At 36.9% G+C, this 18,574-nt stretch overlaps 1 protein-coding gene across 1 annotated transcript; it reads left to right on the forward strand.

The window, feature by feature from the left end:
* The first annotated feature begins 24 nt into the window (after positions 1-24).
* LRRC72 (leucine rich repeat containing 72) lies at positions 25-18,503 on the forward strand. The gene is made up of 9 exons (XM_058830543.1): positions 25-61; positions 1,562-1,635; positions 5,058-5,127; positions 7,066-7,147; positions 8,378-8,491; positions 12,699-12,788; positions 14,731-14,895; positions 16,098-16,125; positions 17,575-18,503. The coding sequence occupies exons 1-9, from the start codon at positions 32-34 to the stop codon at positions 17,738-17,740; spliced, it is 819 nt and encodes a 272-aa protein (XP_058686526.1). The 5' UTR covers positions 25-31; the 3' UTR covers positions 17,741-18,503.
* The last annotated feature ends 71 nt before the right edge of the window (positions 18,504-18,574 follow it).

An 18,574-nucleotide genomic window follows, 5' to 3' on the forward strand; every position in this document is an offset into this window, starting at 1 on the left:
ACCCTGCGGCCGCCCACAGCGGGGCTCTAAGATGGCGGCGTCCGTCACGGCCGGCGGGCAGGTGAGCGGGGCCGGCCCCTTCTCTCCCCTCGGCCCGCCCCGGCCCGGCCCGGAGCAGCCGCGCGGCCCTAGCGGGCCGGGCTTCGTCCTCTCGCTCTGCTCGGCACCGCCACCCAACCCCGAGGCGAGGCGTGCTCCCTCCTCCGGCGGTGGCGGCAGGCGCTCTGCTCCCCCGCCCGGCCCCGGGGCGGCAGCGAACGGCTCGGATCCTCCGAGGGAGTCGGAGCGGTCCTTCCTGGCCTTCCTAGGCAGCGGCTGAGCACGCCTGAGCCCTGCGGGCCCCGCCGGAGAGCCGGCGCTGACAAGGACGGGGCTCCAGGGTGGGGAGGGGATGAGATCGGGCATAACGGGATATGCGAAATACGAATGTTTGAGCACAGCGCTCCTGTGGAACGCGACACGCGGGGTTGGTGCTCTCTGCCGTAGGTGTGCCTTCGCCGTTGTCACTCGGCGCTCCCCAGTGGTGTGTCCCGCCCTGCCGGGGCCTGGCATCTGCACGCTTGGGGTGTCTCACGGCTGCGTTTCTCCAAGGGATCGCTTGGTGTTCTGTGGGCGGATTTTACACCTGCAGAAACAAAACTATGGCCATTTATGCCAGATCTTTCCTCTACCCTACGGCTGCAGTTGACAGCTGGCCGTGCCGAGTTCTGAGAAAAAGGCAGGGTCCCACACAGTCTGTGTGGAACGAGCGGCCTGCGAGTGCCTGCCTGCCTTGGTCAGAGTGCCACGGGTCCCACACATTTGCAAGTTATTTTGTGTAGGTTTAGTTCACCCAGAACACGCTGGAGTGGTTTTGCAGCCAATACAGGCCACTCTAGACATGCCTGTCAGTGCTTCCAAGCCATTTTGTACTTGTATCAATTTTGTGTTTTAAACAATAATGATCATAATGATGCTGGGCACAATAGCTCATGTATTAAACTCATTTTTTCTAATACACATTTTAGTTTTTATCAGTCACTAGTAAGAGAGATCCATAATTCTCATGTTGATGTGTTTTGTTGCTTTTGCAAGTTATGACACACCAGTAATATACTCTGAAAATAAAAAATCATGTCTGCATTTTTCAGCGTTAAATGTACAAGCGGAGTTTTCAGAGTTTTAGAAGGTCGTGCAGTTTTAAACTAAAGCTGCATAAAATGAAGTTACAACTGTAATGCAAAATAAGGACTGGGTTAGCTGACGTGAGTGAGAAGCCCATTCTCCAGTTAACCTACATTAATTTCTCACTTCATGTCTATCAACTATGATTCTCCACAGGAAAAGAAGACTTGTATATGTGTAGCCTAATCACCAGAGTATTTTTATCAATTTAAAATAGAAACTGGAAATTTAATATCTCTATCGCTCTTAGACTGTGTTACAGTTTGCAAAGTGCTGTGATACATGTATTAATTCTGGTCTGCACATTACTTTAAACACTGAGTTCATATATGTTACAATGTAATGAATCCATAGTGATGCAACATATTATACTGACAAATGTGCTGTATACTGTCAGGCAATAGAAAGCCAGCTGAAGATCTGTGGCTATAAGAACAGTGTGGATGTCGTAGCACTGTATCTGGCTAGACAGTAAGTAAAATGTTTATTGTTTTGACTTTTAGTAAAAGTAGAGCATGCAGTAAATGGTAATCTTTCATAGTGCTTTCTGTATCAGGAACTCCCTGAACATCATTTATGTGTGAAATACCAGGAAATCATATTGTTACATAGTCCATACATGTTGTGAATGAAGAAATGGTGAAGGTGCACCAGCACACAGCAGCACTGTGCTCACAACTAACAGCCTCATCTCTAGATATACAATCTCTCTCCAGCAACCTAGAGTTGCTTGAGGGTCTGCGAGTTCACAGAGTTGTACATGAATTTCTGCCATGGGGAGCAGAGGAATGAGACTTGATGGGCTGATCTCTGCCTGTTCTAACAGGCTTGTAAGGCTGGGTGGAAGGAATAACAGGGAGGCAAATGAAAGAACATGGGACCTGCCCAGTCTAAGAACTGTCGAATTTCTGACCTCCCTGAAGAAATGTGTTACTGCAATGGCAAAACTCAGTGGTACCACCTTTCAAATTACCTGCATCTGTACTGTTAAGAGCTGGAGGGAGGGCAGGGCAACATGAAGTGAACACAAGCACAAGAACACTTATTTTGATCAGGCAGTACTGATGAGAGAGCTGATCTCCTCTGAGACCTTTATGAAACAGCTTGAGATGTAGGGCAGATGAGGAGAAGACAACGTGCTAAGTGAAGGAAGGCAAAGCTTTCATGAACCTGTGGGTGATCTAGGCTGATATAGGTGTATGTTGTAGTATGAACATGCTGAGAGGCTGCCATAGAGGGATGGATACATGACAGGACATACTTCAAAGTTTTGGGAAAGCGTACTTTGAATTTCTGGCCAGGGCACAATTCCAAGTGTTGCATACCTGTCTGCAGCCTCACAACTGCATCCACTGCTCACAGTGTTGATAGCATATAGGAAAACTAATGTAGTTTAATAATTCAGGGACAAGGTTTTCAAGGTATCTCGGTCCAATGAGTGAAAAAAAAAAAAAAAAAAAAAAAAGAGGTGTTGAGGAATTAAGGGATTTCAGTGTGGTCTAGTCTGTTTTTAGTGGAAATCATACGGTCTTGAAAATCTAAATGTGCTCACTGATATGTTTAAATTCCTTATCACATGTCCTGATTTACATCGAGAAAGCATCTGATGCTTTGTGAGATAAAACATATAGTTACTGCCAAATTTTTTCAAACATGCATTTTAGAAAGAAAAAAAAAAAAGGGTAAAATTTAAGGGAGAAGTTTAAATAATGAGAAAATTACAAGGTGCATATATACATACTTTCTAAACAATACAATTATTATACCACACATGTAAAGAATTAAGACTGTGTGTACAGTCTTAATTGGTGTATTTTCTGGTTTTAAATGCTTAAATGTGTGCTCTCACTGGCTTTCAAGTATTTTTTTTTTTTGGGTATAGAATGAAAAGAAATGTTCACATGGCAGATACAGAAGTGATCTGTCTTCCCATGAAACCATTTTGGTAAAGATAGTTCAAGAAGGATTCTTTCATAATTGGGTAGAAGTTAATTCCTTTTATTCTGTATCAGTTTATATAAACTTGAACCCTAGCCAAGCTCTGTATCAGATCATGCCTCCTTTACTGTTGGTTTGACATATTTTTCTGCTAGCTGAAATAAGAAAATGGAAAAAAAAGAACCAAAGTCAATCAAATAAGAGGGAATGAGTTAATATTTTTAAACCACTATTAAAGGGACATGTAACAATGTATTTTGGACACTGAAAGCTGTCATCCCAAGAAAAGTGATTAACTTAGCAGTAGGTAGAAAAGGAGCGCTTCAGGCCAAAAACGATCAGTTTATAAAAGATGTACAAAGTCTGGAAGGCATCTAGAAAAGGACAGGCTCTTTTAAAATGTTAGAGGAATTAAGCTCTACCTGGGGCAAATTAAATGCCTTAATATGAAAAAAAAAAAAAAAACAACAAAAAAAAACAAAACCAAAAATGCAACAGACTGAGGTTTGGAGATAGTCAAGATGAGGCTGTTACTAGAGAGAGAATAAAGCAAATTAAATGTAAAACTGCAAACTAGTTATAGAGTAGCAGTGACCAAGAATATAAGAAATTTTGGCTTTGCTACCTGAAATGTAGTTCAGGGATGCACAGGAGAATTGGATGGGAGCTTAGTAGGAGCTCTTTATGTCCTGTCAACAGCCATCTGCTTGTCCCTGTTACTTGCAGTAATGTCTTTTTCTGTTACTTGTGACAGTAGATGCATTAAGTATGTATTTGCAGGGTTAGTTTTTATGGCTTATCTGAGGAAGCCAAATAAACAGTTTACAGTAACAACATGAGAGGATAATCTGATTTTCAGTAATACAAGGGACTAAAAGCACACCACCTCAACTTTGTAGGGTTTGCTTTTGACAGACTTTTCATTTGCAAAAGCAAGATGAGAAAAGGCATCCACCCTCCCTTTGTCTGTACCTGGAGGGTGTGTTGGGAAAAAAAAAACCCAACAAATAAAAAGACAACTTGGAAAGACAGAGACCAGACTTCACAGTTGGAAAACAAACACACCTTTAGCTTGCTGATATGAGGTTATTTTTTTTTCAGTCCTGTTACTTTCTGAAACACTGGCCTTCATCCTGCAACACATTAAAATCCACAAGGAAATTTTTATTAAGGTGATTCAAAATTGTCAGGTAAAAGTCATCTATAATTTTTCTAGTGGAAATTAAGAACATTTATTTATAGCAATGAAAATAAAGAAGAGCAATTAGTTAAAATCACTTGGCAGCTCACTAATATTTTTTGGTCAGTAGGTAATTTTTTATTTATGGTACACTAGCAAGCTCAAAGTGCTAGATACACAAATACACAATAAACATAAACCATACTAGCACGTGGGAGATCATTTCAGTCTCAGTGGATGTACTAATGTCTGTGAGAATAGGGCATGAGTGGAAAAAAGGCAAAATATTTCACAATATACACTAATATGAAAAATAATAAAAAATGCACATTGACGTGCTTGATGTCTGTCCTCTGTTGGCTTCTCTGGCACTGTGGATGGACATCCCTGCTGCACCTTCAAAGTAGTTTTCCTTTTAGCTTCATGTCCCCAGGGTGTCAAACTTCTCCTTCTGTGTTCTGAACAGGATTTCTACAAACTGCAAAGTACATGTGACTCAGACTCATAACTCATGCTGTTATGGAAAAGCAATTAATATATCACTTATTTTGTTCCTGTTTCTTTACCACCTGCTGCCTTGCTATGCTTGCAGGTGTGCAGAGTGCTTACACTGTCTCTGCCATTTTTCTTTGTGTCTTTCTCTTCTATAAACTATAAGGAAGTGTGCCTTTCTAGTTCTTGTATAATATTATTTATGGAAAAATTAAATATTTATAAAGTTAGTAAGCACTATTAATGTTAAGAAATTTGTGACTCTTTTTTTTTCATTCACCAGAGGACTAAGAAGTATTCCAAGTCTAGCACAGTTTCGCAGATTAAGGTATTTGTGGATTAACAACAATAAGGTAATAAGATATTCCTTTGAAGAGCAGAACAATGTATCTGTACTCCCTGCTTATTATTTTTTGTTTTTTTCTAACATAAAGTATTATATAATTGTCAAACTAATAAATTAATTTCCAGGCTAACTTAACAGTCAAATATAACAGATTTGGAGAAAACTTTTTTAAATTTTGTAAATTTAAGAAGCTGAGGCTTTGTGCTAATTCCTGAGTCCCCAGTGTAGCTAGAGTGGGCAGTTCTTGGAACAGACTGAGGGGTGATGTGGCTGTAGGACAGGAGTGGATTGCAGGAAGTGCATGGCTCTTCATTTGTATTCTTGCAGACATGCATAGTTTATTTCCTGACAGGCTGGTGGTCGAGGTGTGGCTCCTTTTTGATGTCATGCACACAAGAGTGACATAAAACTCTGTGAAATGAGCTTCTCCCTATGCATAGGTACAGTAGTTTCACATGACTTTCATAGTGAGCCCAAATTCTTAAATCTCCAGAACTGCTTGCTCAGGTAAGTAAGTAGATCTGTGAGCAGCAGAAAAAATAAATTTACATTCCATGTCACTTCAGAGCATATGTATATCTTCTGTCCCAGGCTAGCATAAGTAATATGGCATCTTATGTCCAATTCATCAAAAGATCTGTACTTTACTAGCTATTTTTGAAAAAAGCAAATGTATACATTAAAATGTTGAACTAAAATCACAGGTATAATAAGCCTTTTCCTTATATAGCTAAAGGACACTAAAGAAAAAGAAGAAATTGCCTGACGACTAAGCAGAACTGATCATGCTGATCAAAAATAAATAAATAAATTGGAATTTTGCACAATTCTCACTTTCCTACCTAAGCAGTAACAAAGAACATTCTTCTGTTGTTCTATATAACTTGTGTGGAGAAGTCACTCAGTGGCTTTTCATAGGAAAAGTCTCACTTAAATGCCTCAATAGGAGGAGCATATTTTTCTGTACTCAATAATTTTATCAGAAAAAAGTAAACTTCGGATGATTCTAAAAACAAAACTTGCCAAAAATAGGGAAGACCACTGTACAAGGGAGTGGAAAAGTTGTCTTACACTTTTCCGTCCAGCTTTCAGATACTGTTAATGCACAGAGCAAAGCACATTTATTTCAGAGTTAGTGGCAAAATGAAAGGAGTGAAATAATTCCTTTCCTAACAAATTACTTTTTATCACAGAATTCAAAGAGTCAGGAATAAAATTCTGTTTGCTGTTCTTGCATTTAAACTGTAGGACGGAAACTTCAGCACCGTTAGTACTCCCAGTTCTCAGTGATTATAAAGGTTGGCTTGCTATCCCACTGCGGATACTTTACCTTGCACTGGTGTCAAAAGTGTATTGGAATTGAGCTTCTCCAAACAAGGAGGTGTGATTCTGCAGGGACTGAAGATAACTCTTTATTGGGAATACACCCAAACACATACTGATTTTTTTTCTGTAACTCTAATTGATTTTCTAAATATGATTAGATGGTATTTCTGGTAAATTAGAAAAATTTGTGCTCTTTGAACCTGCTGGTGAAAAAATAACTTAAAAAGAAGATGCTGGGTTTATTCTAATTATATATTTCAGGAATATTCTTAAATCAACATAGAATTATTATGCTCTACAAGGATCTTTTCACAATAAAAATGGTTTCAAATATGAATAGAAGGAAGAGAAAATGTGGAGACCAGTCATTCAAGGAAATCTGTTTCCAAATACAAACATTAAATCTGAAGTTAAAAAAATTAGTTAGGGGTGTACTGTTTAATTTGTAATTAGTATTTTTAATGAAGGTTCAGTTGTCAAGAGAGTCCTTAAACCAAGAGTCTTAAACAGAAATATAAGAAACTACCTGTGGTTAAACACTTTTCAAGATGCTACATTTATAATTCTCCAACACTACATTCACAGTGACGTATAATAATTTGCTTAACTCTGATTTCAGATCCAAGATTTAACCTTCTTGACCAAAAACTATTACTTGACTGAACTCTATCTCAACAATAATGAGCTGACAGATATATCAGGTATACCAATCTTCCCTTTTTAGGTTGTTGAGGAGAGTGCTGTACTGTCTTTTTTCTGTATTGAAAATATAATTTGAGTGTATTTGCATTCACATTTATAAAACTGGATGACAGCAAGTAATATGTTGAACACTCCTATGTCTTCATAATTAATACATGTTAATTATTAGATATTTAATTTTTTCAGCATGCTTGGGTGACATTAAGGTGATGTGTTTATTCTGGTCTAAGGGATGAAATGTCATTTTCTCTATGTCAGGCAAATGTGAAATATTTTTGTTCTTACATGACCCCATATTTAATATTGAGAATTTATAACCAGAATATTTTTGCAAAGTTACTGCCAACCTTGGTTTATTTTAAAAATGCATCTGTCTTATACTTCTATTTTAGTTTTGCTTGCCCTTGTAGATTAAAATGGCTTTACCAGACTTGTGAATTTGTGAATGAACAGGCCAAAGCATAATGCATTTCTAAATTTTTAGACATTTTAAATGTGGGGATTTTTTTCTGCCCCTGTAAAATGCTGGAATGAGAAATGGTATTTAGTTTCTCTGAGATTTCAAGCAAACTTTATCTTTGAAAGATATTAGCATGGATACAGATGATAACAAAATATGGGTAAGCAGAAGGGTATCATTACTAGAGAAATGTGGATAAAATACTGTATATAATTTGGAAAATGAGATGTCTAATCTTGATGTGGTGTGAACACAGTCTGGGTCAAAACAATATTTTGTAATAGCTTTTTAATACATCAATAATTACTTGAAACAGAAATATTTTCTAAGGAATTCACTATTTATTACTTGTGAGGCAAAGGTAGTATTGGGGATATACTATTATTTGTGAGGCAAAGGTAATATTAGGTCAAGTTAAAAGGAAGTGAATTAACCAAGATTACAGGGATAGAGGAGGAATAAGGGAGGTAGAAGAGAGGTTGCAGTTGAGGCTGATTTGTTAATGCAAGGGTGATGTGGACAAATGGAAAAAATTGGAATGTAAAAAAGATAGGCATGTGCTTAAAGGATGTGACTAGAAATTAGAAAGGTGAAAAGGATATTGAAATATCTTTAATTTATAGTTTTAATTAACATCTCATACAACATGTTACAAAAACACAGGCATAGATAGAGAACTAAAATACCAAAAGTGTACAGCATAGCAAAATAATGTTCTAATAAAGGCAGCTATGATGAGAACGATTAATTGTTTTTCATTTTATTTCAGGTGCTCTGAAACACTTATGTTCATTACAGATTCTATTTCTTCACAACAATGAGTTAAGAAAACTTGGCAAAACCGTGAAGGAATTGAAAGGAATGATAAGCTTGCAAACTCTAAGTAATACCTTGTTTTTATTTTGCAGAACAGCAAGTAGTAGATTTTTAGTTTATCACATTTCTTGTCTATTTCCACATCATTTGCCAATAGCTTTTGAAGCTAATTAGCCATTTCAGCCAAATTTGACAGAAAAAAAGAGATCTCTAAGACATGCAAATTCCACAAAGAGTACCTCAACTGAGGAGAAACTGCTAAGTGAGTTCAGAAGTTAACTTTTTGGCTGCTGGCTGTCGGTAGCTTGGATGAGTAGCTTGGAAAGTGTCTAAGCAGTTTACAGCTGCCTCTTTGTAATAGAACACAGGAGTATGGTGAGATTATCACAGAGGTGAAAAGAGTTGAAAAATGGGTGTTATTTCTGTTGAGAGTGTGAGTGATAGGTTATAGAACCCAAATTCCTGCCTCATTAATTCTCTTGCTTATAGAACTTCCTTTCTGCATCTTTTTGGCAGACTGTGGATTTTTAGAGTCTAAGAATAAATGTACTTTAGGTATTTCTTGTAACAGTGTCTGTTAAGGAGCGTACTTTCTGATATACTGGCTGAAAATTAAAATAGCACCATGTCTAAAATTTCAAATGAAGTTGTACAAGACAGTGTTGGCACCACCAAATTATAATGTAAGAAGTAGCCTCCAGGGAAGGTAGGATTATATGCTATAAAGCTATTGAAAGTGAAAATATAAGCAGTATTTTTCCATGATTCCTTAAGGAATGTCAACATAGGTCATGCCAAATGCTTAGTACTTGGAGAAGACAGTAAACAAGTTTTGTGCCTTGGTGACATGGTTAAGGAGGTGAATATCAGAATGTCACCTCCTTAAGCATTCAGAAAACGGAATGTCTGATTGTGGGAAAGGAAAATAAGAATGAAAAATTAAACTTTTAATTGAACTTGACCCTGGACCAAAACTAAGAAAAACAAATCAAGTGCTTAGGAAGACAACATGGCAGCCAGACTATTGAAATTTTTTTCATTATACGCAAGATAGAAAAATTAGTCCATTTAAGAATGTAGTTGTTTGAAGTGATTAGGCAGTGTCTGGAGAGACATCCTGTGTATGAATGGTGCAGTCACTTGAATTAATGTTATCTCTACAAAATAATAAGGAGCTTCAACAAGCACAGGAAGTTTGTTATACTTGTTGCACCCATCTGTGGGAAATACATAGCAGATAGTTAAAGTGCTGCTGAGTTATTATAAATGGCATTTACAAAGGCACAGTGAAAATTGGATGCAAATTGGACTGGCCACCACCATAGAAAAGGAAGTGTTTGAAAGAACAATCAAACAATATATAATATACTGATCTACCCTAATTAAAAAAATAGTTGTTGTTCAAAGATTTGTACAAGAGTAAACAGTAATCAGTGGAAGAAATTTAACAACCTTAATAACCATAACTTTAAAGTCATTCCTTCTTGACCTTTGCAGTCATGAAAAAAATTGTCTATGTGTTTGCTTCAAGGGGCTTTCATAACAATGAATTCTTGAATTAATAGGTCTCTATTGGTTTAATAAAATGCCCTGTCATATTTGAAGTAAATAAAATCAGTAAATGAACAAAATAAATTTTAAAAGTAATATACTATATATTTATTACTATATAGTTTATTTGCCTTCTTGCAATATTAATAAATATTAAATTTAAAATTAAATGGGTGCAGAATTTGCACTGTGTAGCTTTGAAAAGGGCTGTGCCCATAACTCACTTTTGTAAAACAAAACCAGTGAGACTTCTCACTGTTATGAGGTAGATATTTTTTATTGCCAATCTGATTAAAAAAAAAAATAAAAATCACTTGCTAGCCTTCAGTAGAGCTCCTGGATACTTAACAATGTTTTATTATTTTGTAACTCTTGGGGACAATAGAACTATTAAAACACACTATTATTGTTCTCTTCAGGAGCAGCATCCAGCTGCCAAAATGTTGCATTTTTCTTCCTGAAGGCTCTTTTGTGATTTTAGCCACTGCCCTCACTGGATGTGTAGCATAACAACCATCCTTCATCAGGTGTCTAGGGAAGACACTCGGCTTCAAAAGATTTACTGCACATGCTGCTTACAACTGCAGCCTTTTGGGAGATTCAGAGTGTTTCTTTATGGGCTCACCTTGTGCTCACATCTCCCTTTTAGAATCCAAGATTTTTGTTATGTACTCTGTAAATTGCCTCAACTGATTTATTGTCCGCAGCTGAAAACATCCTGCTGCTAGACCTCAGAAAACTCTCTTGTTCACTATGTTTCTGCCCCATGTGGCAGAGGCACACTGTTTTCCTACACTCCAAATAGAGAAAACAGACAAAACTGTGGAGGAAGAAAGCATTATCCTAATTTGTAGAACTAAAATTGCATGACCTTGACAAGAAAGTTGATAGCTCAGCCAGGAATTGATCCCAGATGTTTTGTAAAACAAAACCATCTTGATCTGTACAATGGTTGAATTTACTGTAAAAATGAGTAGTAGAAAAATGCACATTCTCTAAAACAAACCTACAAATCAGTGTTGTTGAGTAGAGACACATTGTCCAAGCAACATCCAGATTCACAAGCGTTTAATAGCAGACCTGGTTTGTGCCTTGGAAAAATCTCTCTTGAATCTTTATTCTATTCCATTTCCAAACATACCTGCTTTTAGAGATCTTTCTGAAACGTTTTTCTCTTTGGAGTGCTATGGCATATTTTTTTTGACTCAAGAACAGACTTATCAGATACATACATAATATTCTTTCTGATTAACACCTTCTAGGAAAGAAGTCGTCCTCTTAAAATACAACTTTCTTTTGCTGCCACCTTGTGGGTGTCTTACTAATTTTAAGTACAGCGATTTTTAAAAATTTGTTAAAGAGTTAAAATTTCTCCTCTGAATACATGAAAAGGTGTTTTCTATGAAGAAGAGGACAAATGCTCATTCCAGCCTTGTTGCATCTTCAAAATACCTGCTAAATCCCATCAAGCACTGAACCCTCTCAGCAGCTGTATTTGTCCTGAAGAACATGAAATTGCATCTTGTGGTTTACAAATCTGTGTGGAATATTTTCAGACATTTTTCTTCTAACATCTCTGACTTGCTTCTGTAATACCATCTTCCTCTCCCCAGCTGCTAAAATGACATAATTTTGTTACCCTAGGGCAAGTATTAGCCACAGCCTCACCTCAGAAAAACAAATGACTGTAGACTGTAGCAGTAGTTGTAAAGATTATTAATTTACATTTTTGCCCCCTGCTCTGGTCTCAATGTGACAGCCTCCTGATTATTTTTACTTTCTTAGAAGAATTTGTATAAGGAGATACAAAGCATTATATTTTTTATTGAGAAAAGAGGCCCTACCCCACAACACTTGCTTGTTTATTAGCACATGTGTAAATGAGCCAGTTTCTATTTTAATCAGCCTCAGTTATCACTGTCACTACACAAACTGATTTGGCATGTGAGGCTAATGTTCCACACCTGGCAAAGCAGCAGCACAGGGTTGATACCTGTCTCTGTGTTGCAAAGGTTTGGTTATACAGGTAATGTGAACCTGAACATTTTAGCCAAGTTGCTAATGGGCTTTTGGAGCTTGGTATCTCCAGTCTAAAGAAAAGCAACTGGGACCCAGGTTCTCAGGAGTTTAGGCCCTCTGAAACATTTTTCTTTTATGTTTATTTTCAAACTCATCATCTGTCAAAACATCAGAAGGCTGTGTATTTGCATTTTATATTGTATCTGTGGGATACAGCCTTTTATCCGTTCTGATAATGTCTTAGGTGTCCTAAAGCTCATCTGATATTAGTAACTCCATCCTCCTACCAATTTTGTGTCTTACATTTAAGCTGTCACACATAAAAGACCTTTGCTATTTAAAATAGGCGTTACCTAACAATATGTAAGAAAATCAAAGGGAACTTTTTTTCTGTAGATCTTAAAAAAAAGAAAAAAAAAACCTCTAAAGGTTTGGAATGCATGATGACACTTTTACTCAGTTCTTGCCTGTGCTATTTTGTATACTCTTGCAGTAAGTCACTTTCTGCGGACGGTGTTTAGATGAGTAATTTCACATGTGTGAAGAGACTACTTTGTTTACCCAGCCTAAGAAAAATTTGAATTTGATATTTTGTACAAAGTCTTTGACTCCTAGTGACATTTAATTTTCCTGCCTTGCAAAGTTGTTGTTTTGCTGGGTTTGTTTTTTGTGACGTTGGTTTTTTTTCTGTATACATTTTGCAGACCTATTCCAAAACCCTCTGGCATATGATCCAGACTACCGGCTTTATGTGATATACTTCCTTCCTTCAGTTCAGCTCCTTGACAGGAAGTGTAAGGATTGCTTTCCTCTCTCACAATGCACTGACAGTTGCTTTTGATACTAACCAGTTTGGACAAATAAGTCAAATTATCCTATCTGTTCTTTTACATGCATTTGTTGGTAGAAAAAAAAGAACTAATTTAACAAGATACCTGGCTTTTGTACAATTTGCCAAGCAAAAAGAGTTTGCATGGCATAAACACTTTGACAAATGTTTTTGATTTATTTTTCTTTTTAAATTGTGTTGTTTTTTCTTGTATCTTGGTCTATATGGGTAAAGCTAAAAGCTTGTGCTTAAAATCGTGTACCTACCTGTGTGCATTCAGACTGGTATATTCACATGGGTGAGTGTGCTTACTTAGGTTTGGATGATATCCTGAGCTATCTACACATTTCTGTACAGTTTAAGTATGTATACACACATTTTTTGATAAACACAGATCAAGCTTTCAAATATAATAAATATTCACAAATTATCAAGAGATATTTCACAGCTTATCTGCTGTAAATTCTACAGAAAAAAAAAAAAAAAACCAAACCAAAAAAACTGTCTTAAGAATAGCCAGATTTTAAACCAGTGAATCCATAAACATGCCACAATGTACCCAGAAAATCACCTTTGGTGATTTTTGTCTCTGGTGCTTGGTGAACTGTGACTGACAGGACTGAAAACTACTGAGAGCACTGAGAAAGTAGCTGAGTCCTACCTCAGCTCTGTAAGAAAGTAGCAAGGAAAAAACAGCACCTTCATGAAAGGGGAACTGAGCAAGACCGATGCAGGACATCTGCAGGTGGCGGGAAGCTGTGCAGCTGTCCTGAAGGAAAGCTGGTGCACGGGCCCCAGCAGGTGCCAGGGCTTGATGAGGAGTTGCTGGATCTGACCATGTGCCCATTTGCTCACAGTCATTTTGCACAGGTACTCCACTCTCCTGAGCACTTGCTCTTGTGTTACACTTGTGCTTAACACATCTGTCAGGCTATTACTAAATATCACTTTTTGACTGGGGAGTGATGACTGAAGCTTAATGTGCTGAAAAATACGTGTTGCATTTACATGTCTAGAAACACTTCCATAAAACTTCCTGGACTTCATCTCCTAAATACAGTTCTACTGTAGTCAGTCCTGGATTAAGACTTGAGGCAGTAATTTGTATCAAGCTGTATCCTGGACTTTCTATTTAGTGAACTATTTCTCTGAAAAATTACAAAGTTTCTTCACCATCTGTAGAACATTACCAGCATAGCCCTGGCTGTCTCCACACAAGACATGTGCTCATGTTCTGTTACCTTCAGGCATGACTACTGCAGTTCCTTCCTAATTGGTCCCCTAGACACCATGACTCCAAAACTTCTCTGAACTGAAAATGCTCTTGCCAGTTGCTTGTTCTAAAAGTTTAGCTGACTTCTGTTCCATAGCTGAAGTACTAGATTAGTATAAGGTTCATAAAATTTAAGCTACTATCCCCGATTTGATTTAACAGCCTCAAACGATTTGTTTAAAAATTAAAGTTATTTCTTTTAAAGTGCAGAACAGGAAAAATTTAAACTTTTATTTTGATTTCACTCCTAGGGTTTTCTCTGTAATATACCAATGGGAATTAAACTGGCCTTAATCCAGGACTGGTTTTTGCAATTCATAAAGACACTTCCAAATCGTTACTGACTTCTTCAGGAGAGCTCATTTAAGCAACACAAAAAGTCTTACTTTCTTAGCATCTTCATTTAAAACTTCTGATCCTACGGCACTCAGAAGAAAATACTTTATTGAACAGGAATTCACCCTAAAACCTTAGAAAGTATCAGTCCATGTTCCCGTTTTGAATTGCCATGAAATTGTGTAATTAACATTTAACTATTAAAAAACTGCACAGAAAATATATGAATCACCTTTTGTATGCTGCCTTTTCAACTGACAGAAATTAAGTTAATTTTTTTTATATCCCTTTTTAACAGTGGTTACACAAAGAGAAAGAGAGTCAGCGCTTCACCTCTATAACCCTAAAAGGGCTTGGGTCATGCAGTCAATAGCTTTTGGGAAGAGAGCAGATACATCCCTGGGGACAACAGTGGGATCTAGCAGATGCACTCAACCAGTCAGAAGACCGATAATCCCCTCAGGTATTCATAATACTGAAAGGAAGGCATACATTTTTAGATCATTTGAATTATAAACAGTTTTTTTCATTCATCTCATAAAACATTATTGGTTTTAGTAATAAAATATAAATGCATCAAGAACTCAGCTGGTTTGCTACATAAAGTAAGTAGTTGTAGCAGCAGCAGACAACAAATGAATCCTTCTACTGACAGTATTGTGGCAGAAAAATTCTAATCACACCCTGTAGTTACAGAATTGTCCTTAAAGATAACTGGCAAATTTTTTGTCAATATGATCCTTGTGTTTAGTTTTACTTATATTCAAAACATTTCAAAACACTTCTGACTCAGTGCTCAGCATCATAGAGTTTTGATGCCCTCTAGTGCTTTTACAAAATAATCTCTTGAAAATATTGTCTTCTAGTGTTCTAAATTTTACGTATCTTGCCTGGTTTTGTAAGCAGATTCCTCTTTATGCTTTCCAAGCTGAGAATATTTAATAATGTCTTGTCAAACCATATAACACAATTTTTAGAGTTCTTAAAACATTCACATCTGGAAGACAGCATGATCCTGGCACAAGAAAGCAGGTGAATACCACCTGGACTTATATAACAATCCAGAACCAGCTTTGAAATCCCATATAATATCATCAGCTTCTTTGATGTTTTAAAGATAAAAAAACCACCACTGTGCATAGGTAACTGAAATTGCAGCATTTCAAACAGTGTAGATGGAAGTTTGGAAAGTAATCAAATACCAGCAAGTTTATTTAAATGTATATATCACAATAGTAAAACTGAACGCACTGCATTTAACAATGATTTTGAAAAGGTTGCGAAAAGGAGGATAGTTTAAACACATTTAATATTTATTTTGCTGATGATTATCAAGGCAGGCAGACAGCTGTCTTTATCTCTATCCTGCAATCATACACATATACAGTGGCATCATTTTCTGTGAAAGGAAAAAAGCCCGGATATCTATAGGAAATAGAACACAAGAAACTTAAAACTTAAACTTAAAAAACTTACATACACTTAAATCCCAGGAAATACTTCCTTCCATAGTAATTTAATAAAATACTATCTTAAACATTTCAAATCATGTGCTAATTTTTAATTAATTTGAACAAGCAATTTAGGATCATGATAGCAATCAATTCGCAGCTACTCAAATTGCTGTACAGCCATTAACGTCATAATTTGAACTTTCTGTTATAGGTCATGAATTCGGAAATAGCACAAATAAGTAAGTAATGTTTTCATTTCAGTGTCTTCTTCCTTTTGCATCTCTTAAGCATTTAAGTTCCTCTATCCCATGCCTAAAAAATACCCAAACTAGAGAAAATGTCCGTAAAAATGAGCTTTTGAAACAGTTTCAGGAGTTTGTATTCAATATAGCTGCAACTCTACACTAGGTTTGTTGTCTAAAATTTAGTATTGAAAAGTATTCCACATTTGGAAATGGGTACATAAAAATGCCGTTTATTTGTAAGATCAAACACTGATCACTAGAAAAAGCATGCTCAAAGTATTAGAGCATCAGAATAGCTGTTCCATATTATGTCCCAGAAAATGTTCTTCTGGCTGGCTGTTCAAAAATACACTCTCTGGAAAATATTATGACTTGTAGAATGAAACTTTTTTAGTGTGTACGTGATGTTATTTTTATTCTGTTCAGTTTTGAAATCACAGAAATAAATGTAAAACTTATCTCTGTATCTCAACTGAGACAGAAGAAAGGTTGCATTTTAATGTGATGACATTTTAGATGCAAGCTTTTTAAGAGTAGATTTACAAACTTTAGGTATCAGGCCTGGCTTTACTTTGTAGCTTTACAAATGAAAAGATTTGAAAAATGCATTAAAGAAAGTAATACAACCCTACCTCTTATAGTAATCTGAGCATAGCTCTTTAAAAATCAAGCTCATTTCTGCTGAAAAATTAATTCTTACCTGCCTTCAGTGCAGTTAGTCCTCATTGGTAGAATGGATGTACAGCTGCCTCAAGTCTCATTTATGGAAATGCTGAGGCTTTGCAAGGTGCCTTTTCATGATAAAGTGCATGATACTCAGAGGCGATAGTCCTGTGGCTTTTATGAGGTGTGTTACTACAGGGACATCTTTAAGAGATAAGGTCTTTCAAGATAAAGTTTTAATACTGTATGAGTTGGAAAGTTTTGGGTCCTTGTCAGTGCTGCTTTGCTCTCCCAGACTGCAGCTGTGGCAGGATACATGAACACAAGCTCACTGTGTTCTGAATTCAGAGCTTGAGAATGGATATTTGTGGACTAGTTAAGAGACCCACAGTGAAGTAAATGTGCATTTTCATGAATGGGTACCAAATAATTTGAATCATGTCCATTGAATCAGAGCATTAAAAGTATGCAATTATAACTTTTGTGGAGGGAAAAAATTGAAAACAAAGGACCATTTTTAAGTCTACAATAAAAGTTTTTATAATAATTCATAGCATGACTTTTTTCAAATAGAATCCCATGACTCTGACCTTTTCTTATTTTGTTCTGCATTCTTAAATTTGGTAGAACAAAACCTTCCAAAAATTTAAAATTATTAAGTCCTCCCTCTTAGTGTCATCATGACTGCCACTTTCACTTTCCAGAGAGTGCATGTTGTAAATTAGTTCTGAAGTGGTTTGGAAACGTTCAGGTAATGGATGTGCTTTGTTCTTTTTGCAGAGTACCATTTGAGGACCCTGAAGATGCAGTTTTAGTAAGGGCAACGACAAGATCTCTAATGGAATTTTCCTCTGTGGACTGGAACAAAGTAGCCACTTGTCAAGAAAGGCGGCTTAAAAACAAAGCAGAGGAGCCCCTTGAGAAGCTGACAGTCCAGTTTAGATGAGAAAAAAACCAATTTCTCTCTCTACTGTTAACCCCACATGTAGGTTAACAGCTCAATAAAACAAGTACATAACAACATACATCTAATTAAGTGAATTTCCAGAAAAAAAAGTTAGTGTAAGATTTCTTTTATCATATGTAGTATGGAGAGTGAAGAAATTAAGATAACAAATGATAAATAGTGGCAATGTTATAATAAAAGTTGCTTGAAATTAAATTCTTACCATACTTTTGTTATCCAAATGTACTGAACTGCACACTAATTTTTATGAAACTAAGGATAAATACTTTTATTTCTCAAAATAGATTTCCTCACATATTTCTCCTTCCATTCTGTCAAGGCTTAAAGTCAGTGATGCTTTCTAAACATATCAAAGCCTTTCTTTCAGGTTGTAGTTTGTCTTCTGAGCTCCTTGTCTCCTAAGTTAGCATAGAACCACAGGACAGTCTATGTTGGCAGGGATCTCTGGAGCTTATCTAGTCCAACCTTCCTGTTGGAAGCAGGTCAGAGATGAGGTTTTCCGGTGGCCTGTCAGGGGGAATTCAAAGACTTCCAATGAGCAGGGTACCACCACTGGGAGAATGAAAGCAGGATTGGTGCTAGGGATTTTAGCACACTTCCAAAACCCTGACTCTTTTGCCCTGAAGGGATTGCATTTTCAGAGAATCCTTGAACAAGTTCTGTGAGCCCCCAGTGCTATGAGTGGGAGGCAACAGCACTTCTGCATTCCCAAACCTCAGAGTGGAGGGTGACTACAGCATGACTACAGATCTGAGTTCCAGGCAGGCATCTCTTGCTTGCCAACTGTCATGAAGTTAAACTTGTGTACTCAAG

This window comes from Poecile atricapillus, chromosome 2, assembly GCF_030490865.1.
Source record: "Poecile atricapillus isolate bPoeAtr1 chromosome 2, bPoeAtr1.hap1, whole genome shotgun sequence".
In the NCBI taxonomy this organism is placed as follows: domain Eukaryota; kingdom Metazoa; phylum Chordata; class Aves; order Passeriformes; family Paridae; genus Poecile; species Poecile atricapillus.

Excerpts from the sequence above, each read along its gene's own strand:
- LRRC72 (XM_058830543.1), top strand. The coding sequence starts at position 32 with ATGGCGGCGTCCGTCACGGCCGGCGGGCAG. Across the intron at positions 8,492-12,698 it reads GATAAGCTTGCAAACTCTAA|ACCTATTCCAAAACCCTCTG; the intron begins GTAATACCTTGT and ends TACATTTTGCAG. Across the intron at positions 12,789-14,730 it reads TCAGCTCCTTGACAGGAAGT|TGGTTACACAAAGAGAAAGA; the intron begins GTAAGGATTGCT and ends CCTTTTTAACAG.